The 13,849-nt window shown below is 39.7% G+C and overlaps 1 protein-coding gene across 1 annotated transcript in view; it reads right to left on the reverse strand.

Moving 5' to 3' along the window:
* Positions 1 to 319: 319 nt before the first annotated feature.
* The window catches only part of tln2b (talin 2b), a 143,127-nt gene continuing 129,597 nt past the window's right edge, over positions 320 to 13,849 (reverse strand). Inside the window, 5 exon segments of the mRNA XM_055155635.1 lie at positions 320 to 839; positions 4,480 to 4,605; positions 4,684 to 4,866; positions 4,953 to 5,015; positions 8,543 to 8,668. Coding sequence (XP_055011610.1) covers positions 711 to 839; positions 4,480 to 4,605; positions 4,684 to 4,866; positions 4,953 to 5,015; positions 8,543 to 8,668 — 627 coding nt within the window. The 3' untranslated portion in view covers positions 320 to 710.

The raw sequence follows: 13,849 nt of genomic DNA on the forward strand, positions 1-13,849 counted from the left end.
AGCACTACAAAAAAAACCCCAAAAAAACATAGACTACAACCTCGTGGATCTTGACCAAAAGTTTTTAGGCTGAAGTAAAAAGGACTTATGATGCCAAACCCAAGGAATCAGTTACAACAGTCTAAAGCCTCGATTCGGATCGGCTCTTTGGTCGCTCTGATACCTGCAAGCGGACTTCCAGTTATGGAACTCAGCTCCAAATTCGCTCAAGCCTCGATGAGCTTCATTTGACTGGAGCCTAGTCTGCTTTTTTATACAGTCTATGGTGTGATCCCAAAGTCTGTTTCAGTGATAAATGTGTGCATAGCCTGTTTTTTTTTTTTTTTAACTATTACTCAATTTTCTTGTTTTAAATGCCAGATACAAGTTAAATGTTTTGTAAAGTTGTAAATGTTTATATTTGTTTTCAAACTGTAGCAGCTCTTTCCTATTTTACTTGTGTTTTTAGCTCTTACAGGAGAAAATATCATGACTCCTCTTTGGCACTCTGTACTTCTGCCGCTCTCTAATAAAGCCCCAAAGGCCGTGATGTCGTCTGCATAACCTCTACAGTCTTTGCTTCTAAACATTCAGTCCTCACAGTAACTGACTTTTGCGTTCGTCTCATGTCTGTTGTGTCCACACTGCTGCACGGACGCTGCTGTACAGAGCTGTCTCCTTATGGCTAATGTACAGTTTATCTCCATCGGCAGTCCTCAGCGGCCGCTCCTTCAGCCCTGGTCCTCTCGGAGCTCACTGGGCAGGAACTTGTACTGCTGCTGCCGGATCTGGGCCAGCTTCTTCCGGGCCTCCTCCAGCTCGCGCTCTTTCCTCAGCATCTCCTCCTGAGCCGCGATGATCTGAGGAGATAATATGAGCTGCTTATTAAAAACATACACCTTTTCACCTCTTATTTATTTATTGATTTTTTTTTTTAAATTGGGTCATTTTGCAGCACTACAAAACAAAAACTAAAACAGATCACAACTACATGGATCATGACAGAAAGGGTCCAAGCTGAAGCAAAAGTACCAAACCCTATTAAACAATGACAGTATTCCAAGAAAGAAAAGCAGCATATGAACAAGTTTGCATTTATAATTTCAGTTACAACTCACTGTATATATAAGAGACAAAATATAAATTAAAACAAACAAAATGTAATGTATAATTCATTCATTCCAGACCTCTATATCTTTCAAAACATAACGCTTTATACTCTTTTTTTTTCACTCGGATTGTTCCATAAACTCACCCCTCGAACAGAAATACAATCACTTTTTTTCTTAGTTCTTATCTTCATTTTTCCAGTTGTTTTTTTATTTTATTTTATTTTTTTTATGGTTGTACAATCTAATAACAATGTTAATAAAGGCACAAAAGTTTATCGTTTATGATCGTACAAAATAAACCACTATGAGAATGAAAGAATGTAAGGATTTTTTTGTTTTCGTTTATGGTCGTACAAACTAATACTAATGTTAACGAAGGCACAAAAGTTTATTGTTTATGATCGTACAAAATAAAAGGTACTTGTGAAGACAGTAGCTCTAGTCTTGTAGGTATTTCCATAAAGTTTTCTGTAAGTTTTTTTTTTTTTTTTTTTAACCCCCATCCCACTAACCACATCCTCAAAACTTAAATGTGTCAGAATGGACAACAGAGAAGTGGAACAGGACCTTGTCTCCATGTTGCACCAACTAAGGGGATGTTTGTGGATAAGGAAGTTAATTTTTTGCAGGTTGGCGGCCCAGTAGTAATATTTCAAAAAAACTGAAGCATTGGAAATGAGCGCCATCAAAGTAAAATCCCGATTCCTCACTCCACCTCGGTTACGAATTTAAAAAGTCAACGCTAAAGTGAAAGGCACCAGCTGTTCACCAAGAAATGCCTTCCACTGCAAAGCGACCAAGACGTGATGTTGCTGTAAAACCACGAGCTCAGCCTGTTTGTCTTCTGTACCTCTCGCTCAACAAACAGGATTTTCTTTGTTTGTCCACATACAAAGGCTACGTTCAGACTAGGGTTGTCCCGATCCAATCACGTGATCAGAAATCGGTGCCGATCACATGACTGCAGACTCGATCTGGACTCGACTGTTAAGGTCCGATCAGGTATCGGATAAATAATATACGTACATAACACACGGTGCACAGAGGACACACAGCACACAACAGTTTGTTTTTTAACTGAGGCGCGGGATTTGCTCAGGGACGTCCAGTCAGCGCGACTGTCTGTCCCAGCGCCTGCTGTACTAGAGGCGCACTTGTGCTGGGGCTTTCGGGCCGTGCCGTGCTCGGGCGCTGTTACCTGTGGTTCTGTGGCCCGTGTTCACACCTGCGCGGCCGATGGCGTTTGTTTGCATGTTGCCCAGTGGAGTTGGCGCTTTTGGGGGGAGGGTGGGAAAAGCATGAAGCGTCTATTGAGCGGTGGGACTGATGCTGCGGTGTTGCTCTGCTGTGGGTTTGCGGATGTGGTGGCGGTGCGAGGGAATGGGAGCAGCTGGGGGAGAGAGGCTGTGGGGCTTCTGTCATCTCGATTTTATTTGGTAAATAAGATTATGTATTATTTGGAGATCATAGATGAGCCTAAATTTTTCAAATGTAATGCACAGGCTTCCATATAATATCAAATATACAAACTGTAGATTGTGCAGAGTCTCAGGTCTGATCTGATTCTGGTCTGGTTCCTGTTTTGTCCAGTTCATTAAGTAAACTATATTACACATTCCAAGACCAGACTGTGGTAAAAGTTAAAATTTTCAGCAATGATTTTGAATGGTTAGAAAAGTTAATACAATTAAAGTTGTGGACATTTGATTTTTCACACTAAGTTCAGCCCAAATATTACACATTGAAATTAATACAGTCTGATCCCCCCAAACATCCTGGATCTTATTCTTTGCTCTTAGTTCATTTCATAATTTTTACAGAAGTATCGGATTGCGACTCGGTATCAGCAGACACTCAAAATCAGATGACTCGGACTCGGGGGCAAAAAAAATGTGATCGGGACATCCCTAGTTCAGACTGCAGGGCTTAACGCTCAATTTGGATTTTTTGTGTGAAATCCAATGTTTTTGCGAGGTCGTTCACATTTCCAATTAAATGTGACTTGTATGTGATCTCCAGTGTGAACGTTAAACGGCCCAAAAGTGTCCCGCATGTGCACTGGAGACACGACGACGTCAACCGCAGCGAGCGTGATCTGTGTTTACGAAGTTGTCCAAACATGGACGCGAGCATTGAGCACCTGGAGATTTTAAAGTTCCTCTCGTACTGGAGCCATAACGTGAACAATTTACTTGTTTTAAGGAGGAGATTGAGAAGGAGAAGGACGAGGTTTTTGGTCGTGGTGTTTTGTGGTTCAGTCCGTTGAAAGGAACGTGTGGATGCGGAGACGAAGCCAAGAGTGGTGGGATAGCGATGTGCTTTGTTTCAGTGACACGGAGTTCATTAACAATTTTCATATGATGAGAAGAACGTTTGTGTACATTTGTGGCTTGTTGATAAGGTGTAGGTGGATGAATGCGCCTTGGCCGTTCAGACTGAAGTTGCATGTCAAAAGATCAGATATGTATCGGTTTTAGGAGCACATATCCAAGAAAAAATCTGATCTGTTTTCGTTCAGACTTTCATTAAAAGATCAGAAACAGGTCACACAGGGGCCAAAAAATCGGATTTGTGTCACTTCAGGCAGCAATCTGAATGCAGCCAAAATGTTCGCTGCAAACTCGGGATGATTTTTTTAGTCAGCCAAAGGTTTCTGTTTTTGTCCTTCCTGTGGATCCATCCTGCCCTTAGCCTTCACCTTTCACTATTTTTCAATTCTGTTCGGAAGGGAAACAGTTTGAACAGAGGTTTGCAGTCACACACATCTGATTCACTTTTGCATTTATGGAGTTCGCAAACAAATTTCTCGAGCCGTTTTCCACTGTTAGGATCCAACAACCACACAATTACAATGTCCGAATTCCAAAACTAAAATATGACAATATCAGAATCAGAAACAAAAGTGATATGGTTCAAAAGACTAGAAAAGATCGACTTTGACAATAGACGCATCCCACTGGGAAAACAAACATGGCGGTTTGATGCTCACTTTCTTGGAAAATCCTTCCCAGTATGAATTGCTCAATGACCGGAAGTCTGAGATTCTTGATGCGTCTATTATCCAAATGATTCTAGTGAAGGTATATGGAGTTTAAAAGCACAAAGGAGCACTTTCTGTACCAAATGACATCACAAAATATTTTCTCTTTGAGAGGAACTCAGCCTAAATATGCAGGGTTGTTGTGTTAAACGTGTGCATGAAACAAAACACAACTCCAGGTCTGTTTGTGATCAGGAAACTATGTTATAACACCAGAAAATAGCGTAATATGGGCCCTTTAATCATAGTTTAAAATAATCATAATCAATGTTTGTTCAAATGTTATGGATTGAAGAATAACATGTGTTTTTGTTGTGATAAAATGAAACGTACTTGATGTTTTCTTACCTGAGCGATGCCTCCTACAAACTTGGTCTTGACTACCACACTGTCATCTTCACTTTTGTCAAACACCGCTTTCTGAGCAGCCTTCACCAGGTTGTCTGAAGCTCTTTTCACGGCGTTTCCAGCAGCCTTCACAGACACGCATTTGTCAGAATAACAACCCAGCGCACGTCTCAAACACAGACCTTCCTCTTGTATTTTTCGTACCTGGAGTCTTTTGACAGCTTCGGATTCTTGGTCTGCTTTCACCTTGCATGCCACGAGGAGCTGAGCCGTGGAAGCAGCCACTTGTTTCGCAGAGGAGATGAGTTTTTCTTCGCTGGCGTGGCCCTGCACTGACGCATTCGCTGATTCACAAAGGTTACTGGTAGCAGCTGCAACCATTCGCGCCTGTAAATTAAAGCATGTTTAAAAATGATTAGCCAGAAAATGAAAACAAACCTTGACTAATTTGACTCAGTGTTGTGTTATATTACGGCTGATATGAGTCCCTGTGACCACTGTCCATCTTCTGCTGCGTTGGCTTGGTTGCATCCCACCTAAAACAATAAACAAACATACATACAGATATTTACAAATGTTAAGGATGGGACAAGATCTTGACAAAAAAAATGACAAAATTGCCACAAGTCCGCAGCCTGATTCATCAGTCGGTTTCACTTCAGAGAATCGCCTGACCTCGCAGCATTAGGATTCATTCGCTCGATGGAAGTCGGGTACTTTTTATCATTTAACCAATCGGTGCTATTTGGTCGTGACGGATGTAATGCACCACTAACGGGGCTAACTGGTATATTAAGCTTTTCCCAAATCCCATAGGAAGAAGGACAATAACGTCTTTCCCCTTGATAAAATTCACCAAACATTCTCTTTGTTCCGGCTTTAAATCCTCGATCTCGAGAATCGTTGCAAACACAGAATGTATGGCTCTTCGCTGATTGGCTGGTGCCTGGCTAAGAAGATCGTGCATGCAAGAGAAAATTAGATTCTTTCCATATGTTCTATTTGGGTTGGACAAAAAATGTAAGTTACACCTCCTTAAAAGCTGTAGTTTCAAAACACTGAATGCTGAGCTATAATGATAACCAAAGTATTAAACAGAATAAATAGAAAAAAATGTGTAAGCAAATCTTTCAAAATCTTGTTTGTCTCGTTCTTGTGGACCCAATCTCATAGACACTGTCACTTAAATGGTCCAAATCATTGTTTCCCAAAGACTGGTTTGTGACCCTCAGGTGGGTGGCAAGAGATTTTTTTTGGGGTCATCTTGTCACCATCTGCATGTAGGTCTGTGATATACAGTTGTAAACATGGATCTGTGGCCTTATTGTCATTCTGGATGAGCGTTTCTTCAGAATCTCTTGTCCTCAGTCGGGCCAGTGTTTCTGTGCTTATTCCTTTCACTGCTACATAAATGTGTGCATTGGGATTTTCTGTGCTCACAAAAATGAAGGCAAAGCACAAAAACAGACTGAATGCTGCGTCTGATCTGCTGAGTTTCCTCCTGCACCCGGACTGAAACACGCTACAAAAACACAGACAGACTCACCTATCTCAGTAGAAATGCTGAAATACTAAGACATGTTTTGTATAATTTCTACTCTTTTTTGTAATTATTTTATTGACTATTATGGTTCAGTTTTGCTAGTTCAATTGAATGTTCAAAAGTAAAAGAAATGGGCTACATTTAATGTCCAAATAGGCGACTTATGGATCCTTTTATTGCTGCTTCAATCACTGTTTTTCATTGTTTAAAACTTGAGTAACACTAATGTTGGGCTTCTATGTAAATGTGAGTGTTGTATGTCATGATTGTGCTGTTTTTACCATGTTTGTCTTATGAATTGTCATTGACAGTTTGTCCATTGTGTGACATTGTCTTATATTATCTCTGTCTCTCTAACCCAGGAGTGTCAAACTCAAATTCACAGAGGCTAAAATTAAAAACTGGGACTAAGTCATGGGTCAAACTAAATATTTATTGAAAAATTTTAACAGCATCTGCATATTTTCTCTTCTCTTCCTTCGAGATATGTAATGTTAAACCTTTTCTTATTAAAATAAATGTTTAATAATAGTTTTGCTTAAACATTGAATCCAGAACAAGCAAAATATTAAATCTAGTGCTGTCATGCGATTAAAAAAATTTAGAGATTAATTAATTATGATCTGTAATTAATTAATCTAATTAATCTCATTTTAATCTCACCTAAAAATTGCTGAGAAAAGCCTTCAATTTGAGGTATTTTCATTTAAATTCATTATTACATTATTGTGGCAGATCAAAAGACTGATATAGAACAAAAAAAGTGACTTTATAAAGTCATTTATTGTTTAACAAATCTCTCCAAATTGGCTGTTGAGCCCAAGTCTCCATGAATAAGAAACTGTTTGCTGTAAAGTAGCAAAGACGAGGAAATCTGAACATAATAACTTTTGTTTACTTAAAGACAATAAAAAGTCCAGTCTTTCCTTAACCATATTAAAAATATTATTGATAGAGAAATACTTTATATATGAGATCACTGGTTTTAGTCCTTGTATTAGTCCTGGTTTAGACCTGCTTTAGTCCTACTTTAGTCCTAGTTTTGTCCCAGAATGGATTAATCCTGGTTTTAGTCCTGGTGTTAGTTCTGGTTTAGTCCTGGTTTAGTCCTGGTTTAGACCTGGTTTAGACCTGGTTTAGACGTGGTTTTAGTTCTGGTTTTAGTTCTGGTTTAGTCCTGGTTTAGACCTGGTTTAGACCTGGTTTAGTCCTGGTTTAGTCCTGGACTGGGTTAGTCCCGGTTTTAGTCTTGGTGTTAGTTCTGGTTTAGAGGCGCACAGGAGGAAGCGCGGTTTACGCAGCGTACACGAGAAAACACGATCCACACGCGGCTCACGGGAGCACGTCGGTGTCCGCACAGCAGTCTACGGAAGGAAACGTGGTCCGAGCTTCTCAGGTTAATGACGATGATGAAGGTGTGTGTTTGTTTGTGTGTGTTTCTTTGTGTGTGTTTGTGTGAGTTTGTGTGTGTTTGTTTGTGTTTGTTTGTGTTTGTTTGTGTGTGTTTGTGTATAGGACAGTAGTGCAGACATCATGAGCCTATGCAGGTTGTTTTCACCAGTGACATTTAAGTTGTAGGCGATATTATATTTGTTATTTTCTTTTATATTTCACGTCGGGAGAAGAATTTCTAAGACACAAATGTGTGTTTTTACCTGTGCACTGCTGCTGCTCTCTGTTCTACTGGCTCTTCGACCTCGTCCATTGTGCGACTGACGCCGCAAACGTTAACATGACGTTCACATCGCTCTTACTGCGCGCGTTTTGTGTGGGTTTCCGGCAATGAGTGGAATTACCGAAATAAAAAAAATGTATAAATGTGTTTTTGTGTGTCTGTGTGTGTGTGTTGTTGTCCCAACAACACATAAAAACAGATTTTATAATAAAGCAACTCACATACAGAAACAGTAAAGTTAGAGATTAAAAATGAGATTAACGCGATTAAAAAACATAACGCGCTAAATATGACTGTAATTAATTAATCGCAATTAACGCGATAATTTGACACCCCTAATTAAATCATAACAAAATTTTAAATAATTTATTTCTTTATAGCCTATCTGTAGCTGGTGGATCAGCTCTAATACAGATTTGATATGATCTCACGGGCCAAATATAATTATATTGCGGGCCAAATTTGACCCCCGGGCCTGAGTTTGACATGTCTGGTCTAACCTGCCAGGGACTGCAGATGAAAAGTAGCCTTCACAATAATTCTGGCATATTTACAAGTACATGTTCCTGAATATGCATTGTCCCTTTTAAATAAATAAAACAAAAAAAAAAAGTAATTGTTCAGAGAGACACGAACACTCAGTCAACAATAAAATATCCTCATTAATGTTGAATAATGCTCAAATCCACCTTTATTTTCTGATTTATGAATATAGACTGATCTATTGACTTGGGTCGTGAAGGTTTGTGATTTTTAAAATATGAGTCTCCAGAAAAAAAAGGTTTGGGAAACACTGGTGTAAATAATATGAATGGAAGAGAAGCTGGTAGTTTGGGTGCACTGACCTGTCCTTGCATCACGAGCTCCCTCTGAGCAGCAGACGCAGACTTCACTAAAGCGCTGGTGGCCGCTGCGATGGACTTTGCAGCTTCTAAGATCTGTTCTTCAAAGTTCAGAGTCTCGTCGGCCTGCTGTGGAAGATCAGATGGGACCAGTGACAGATTCAAATTAGTCAAGAGTGTTCAACAAAGCCTAAATGATGAAGTTATTGTACAGTACATCATACAAGTGTATCTGCTTTTGACCCAAACATCATTTTATCAGTATTTAAAAGTTTAGACAAATCTTCAATGGTTGTTACTCCCTGTAGGTGTAACAACAGTGGATATACGGCACGTCACCACAAGTTCTGAAGACGGCTCACAGCAGCAGCCGAAACATGTCAACAAGTAAAATACACTTTATTGTACTGTCTTTCAAAAGAACCCAAGAAGTTAAAGTACGCAAGAAGACAAAATGAACATCTTTGGCTGTATAAATATGATCCATTATTGTTATTATGATATACAAACAGAAGACATCAAATATAAGAAGTACGGTGTATGGAATTATGTAGACAGGAAAAAGTTATCTAACTTTTAGTTTTTCACAAAATAATTCCATATATCTTACTTCATATATTTGATGTCGTCTGTGTGTATTTGAAATGTAGAAAGTAGGCACTGAACGAGAGGGTGTGTCCAAACGTTTGATTGGAAGTGTACTGTATTTTTCGGACTATTAGTCGCACTTTTTTTCATGGTTTGGGTGTTTCCTGCGACTTATACTCCAGTGCAACTTATATATTAAATAATAATATTAAGTATCTAGTACTACTATTACTTTTGTACCACTGTCACTTCGCATTCTACTGCTTATGCCTCCTGTAGAAAAAGCCGCTGTCCTGCTGCAAATAGTGAAATATTCAGCCAAAAACGGTAATTGAGCAGCAGAAAGAAAGTTTTGCGTCAGCGAGAAACTTGTGAGGGACGGATGGAAAGTGGGAACACAGCTTCACAGCAACCGGACGGGTGCACCATGCAACTTTCCTGAAGTCACTGGATGGATGGACAAAGTCTGGACTCCAGTGACACCGAAACCATCCTGTCGGGATTCAGAAAGGCCGGAATAATTCTAACTGGAACTGATGCTGAGTCTGATGACAGCTACACAGAAGCTGAAGCAGCGCTCTGTTTACCTCATGGATCTAAGGTTTATCTCCGGATGTTGCTCAGAAGTGACACCGATGAAGAATTCAATGGATTTAGTGATTTGGAGTGAGATCGTGAGTTTGGTAAACTTATGTTCTGTTGTTTATGCTATAATTATCTGAATAACTGTTAATATGTTACGTTAACATATTAACGCCGATTCAGTCTGTTGTTCTCTGTTCTATTGTTATTACGAGAACTTGCCTTTCAAGATGAAATGTCGGTTCCTGGTCTCTGATTTAATAAAATACATTTCCCCAAAAAGTGCGACTTATATGTTTTTTTCTTCTTCACTGCGCATTTTTTGGCTGGTGCGACTTATACTCCAGAGCGATTTATAGTCCGGAAAATACGGCAATGACAAACGTCAGCTCGATGAAGTTTGTGCTTTTAAAATGAAAAGTTAATTTGCAAATACAGCTCTCTCAGTTTGGAAAATAGTGTCACCTCTTAGACACAGAACATTAATAACAGAATAATGGAGAGGATTTGCTTAAGAAGTGATGGATTAATATTTTAATTTCACTAAAATAGACAGAGCTTTTGAAAACACTGCTAGACAAAGAGTGAATTATAAGCCTTCTATTTTTGCAAATGAACTCTTCAGACGTTTCCTCACTTATTCTCGAGACCGTATCTCAGTTCTAAATTTATAAAGCCCTCATTTAGACATGAAGTGTTGCTTTCCTTTGCATTAATTATTCACTCTCCAGTATGAGTTGGGGTGAGTTCGTTCTGTAGCCGCAGCAGCTCAGGGGCTCACTCACAATCACTGTTACACCTGAGCAGTAATTATGTTTATATGTCTTGCCCAAGGACACAACAACAGTAAACGCTACAGTATGTGAGAGCTGGAATAAGACCATCAACTTTCTGGTTATTGATACTTCGCTGTCAGATCACACTGGTGGTGTTCTAAAAATGCTGGCCCCAAGTGTCCTGAATCAAACACATGAAATTAAACCCTTCTTATAATGTTGTGTTTATTTCTAATGTAATTCATTTGCCCGATGATTGATGGACTTGGGTAATGGCTTATAGGCTCCATCTCATGCAAAATCAACTTTTCAGAGCTTTCTACCTTCTAAGAGTGATGTGTGGGCCTTGTATCTGTCGGCGAAGTGTTTTTTAGATTGATTTTGAGTTTTTTTTAACAAATTGCAGCGTATTTCTTCCACCCTCCCACGTGACAACGAACTAAAGCTGCTACAACGATGACGTGGCCGCTTTGACGCGTTTGACTTTGCAGAAGGCACTTTTCCCCCTCCCCTGCTCCACCGCCTCCACCCCGCATCAACTGACAATTCCCACATGAACACCTAAACAAAAGGGACAGCATAAGCTCATTGTTCTACACTGCAGTGAACACAATATAATAAGTTTATCTACTAGTGTTTATTAAGACTTTAACAATCAGTAATGTTCAGCTGATGTGGACGCGGTGCTTGAGCTTCGTGCACCTCAAAGTCCTCGTCCGATTCCGGGTCCAACACATGTGGCTGAATGCACTGTATTGCCATGATGAATAAAAGTTTATTCCTACCACTATCAGGGTGCACGTCTGTCTCCCCCTCACTCCCTGAGATGGCGGAGGAAGGGCGGCTCACTCAGAGCCTACGTCATGTTTGGAGGGCGGAGCCTGTGCTTTCTCAGGACGGGCGGGGGGATGAGCAATAGTCGGACTTTAATAGTTCCTGGTCTGTGACTGCCTCCAAGAAATCAGTAAGATTTCATAACTATTGTCTAATAGATGTTCCAAAACCCAAATTGTGCTTGTATATGTGCAGAAGATACAATGTGAAAAGAGTTATTTTGCATGAGATGGGCTCTTTATGTTATATGATGTACAGTGTATATTGTGAATGTGTTTACATGCGCATGTTTTATCGCAGTTATGACAATGTTATGGATCTGGTGTTTACATGTGGTCAGAGAAACCAGGATACTCAAGTCTCTGTGCACATGAGGAACCGCGGCCCGTGGGCTCTTGCCCCTGAAGCGTCCAAATCGAGGTGTCCAGTGCGTTTTTCGTCGCTGGGGTCTCGCTTACATTATGCTATTACAGGGTATTCGCTGAAGGCTCGGAAGATTTCCCGCCCAATAACTCAGTGAAATATGATTGGCTCAGACAACTGTCAATGTCTTTAAGTTCAGTGCTGCAGGGGGAGTCACTGATTTACCCAGATACCATTGGAGGAAACATTGTGATTGGGCCATTTCTATTCCATTATATTAACCCTTTGTTTCCCAGGAAATATCAGTCCAAGTTTATAACAATGATCTAAAAATTATTACTAGTGTAGTGTTTATTACTCACTCACATAAAAAAATATTGAAAAAATATATTAGTAGTACAAATATTTTTTCTTGAGCCTTCACTGAATACCTTGAAGGCTCTGAGGGTTCCCCTCTGAAAGAAATGCTGTTTACACAACAAATGTGTGGCTCTTTCATTTACATTTCCAATAAAAGTGGGCTATACTCTACTTTTTAATTCATTAATTGGTTTTGCGATTAATCGCACTCGAACTCATGCGATTGTTGCGATTAATTTTTTTTTTATTTTCACCCAGCCCTAATATTTAAAGTAACTGGTGTGAAGTGATTAACTTCACTAAACAAAGACTAAATGAAACAAACCTGGGATAGTGATATTTAGCTCTTTAGTTGATTATGGAAACAGATGTAAATGAAATTAAATGTTAATAAATATTGACAAAGGCTCCCTTTGTCACACTGTGGAACATTCCAGGCAGAGCAATGACATATCCACAGAAAACGAACAGGTGACAGACCCCCAACTGCCTTAAATTTAAGTCTAAAAAAACCTCAGACAAAGTAGTGCCTACAGTTAGCATCACACCCCTGGAGAATGTTGACATCAGCTGCAAAGTAACAATAAAACCACCACCTGAGCCAGTGCTCCAGCCAGGCCCACTGACAGAAATTAAAACATAAATTAACAGGAAGAGGGTGACATTCTGGGCCCCTTAAACCTTGGGGCCCCAGACAACAGACCCGTTTGCCCCTTCCCTGTCTACGCCCCTGTCTACAGCTAACCCACAACATGCGACTGCACAGCACAGAGGAACACGAGGCTGGAGACAGGGCGGGACACTGTAGGAATATGTTTGATATATAGTTGGACTGAATAACAACCTAATATATCAAACATATCAGACAGAGCCCTGCACAGAAGGCTTCCATGTCTACAACGCTTTGGAAAGGGAGACGGTCGGTGGGGACATGCGGGGGTGAGACAGACCCTTTCCTTCAGGAGGAGAGACAGGGAGGAGCGAAGAAGACAAGGAGAGAGAGACAGGAGAAGAAGCTCTGATAAAGATAAAGAAATAAAAGACAGTGTGCATATAAGACTACAGCTACAAAACTTAAAATATTCAATTCAGCTTGAGTTCACTGACAAACACACTGTAATCTGCTTTTGTTTTATTATTAGATCGATTATTTAAAGGTGCATTGCGCAGCTTTTCTGGTGGAGAGTCTGTCACCTGATTGTCTCCATGGAGATTAAACGATCTATCGAGCATTTGTTCATTTCAAGCGTTTCTATTGCTTAAAAATACAATGACTTTCACTGTGAACTGTAATGTAGCCCATGGCCGCAGGAAGTGGGGGTGCTGGAGGTGCTGCGGGACCCTCTAGTGGCGAGAGGGAGATTTTGTTTTTTCTTAAATTATCAAGAGACGAGATTCTTAAATTGTTCTTACATTGCTCTTCAATTGTTCTTAAATAGTCAGAGACGATGTTCTTAAATTGTTCTTAAATTGTCAGAGATTACGTTCTTAAATTGTTCTTAAATTGTCAGAGACGACGTTCTTAAATTGTTCTTAAATTGTCAGAGACGACGTTCTTAAATTGTTCTTAAATTGTCAGAAACGACGTTCTTAAATTGTTCTTAAATTGTCAAAGGCGACATTCTTAAATTGTTCTTAAATTGTCAGAGGCGACATTCTTAAATTGTTCTTAAATTGTCAGAAAAGACGTTCTTAAATTGTTCTTAAATTGTCAGAGACGACGTTCTTAAATTGTTCTTAAATTGTCAGAAACGACGTTCTTAAATTGTTCTTAAATTGTCAGAGACAACTTTCTTAAATTGTTCTT

Source organism: Boleophthalmus pectinirostris, unplaced genomic scaffold (assembly GCF_026225935.1).
Source record: "Boleophthalmus pectinirostris isolate CB_2022bp ecotype Guang Dong unplaced genomic scaffold, ASM2622593v1 HiC_scaffold_2, whole genome shotgun sequence".
NCBI classification, from domain to species: Eukaryota; Metazoa; Chordata; class Actinopteri; order Gobiiformes; family Gobiidae; genus Boleophthalmus; species Boleophthalmus pectinirostris.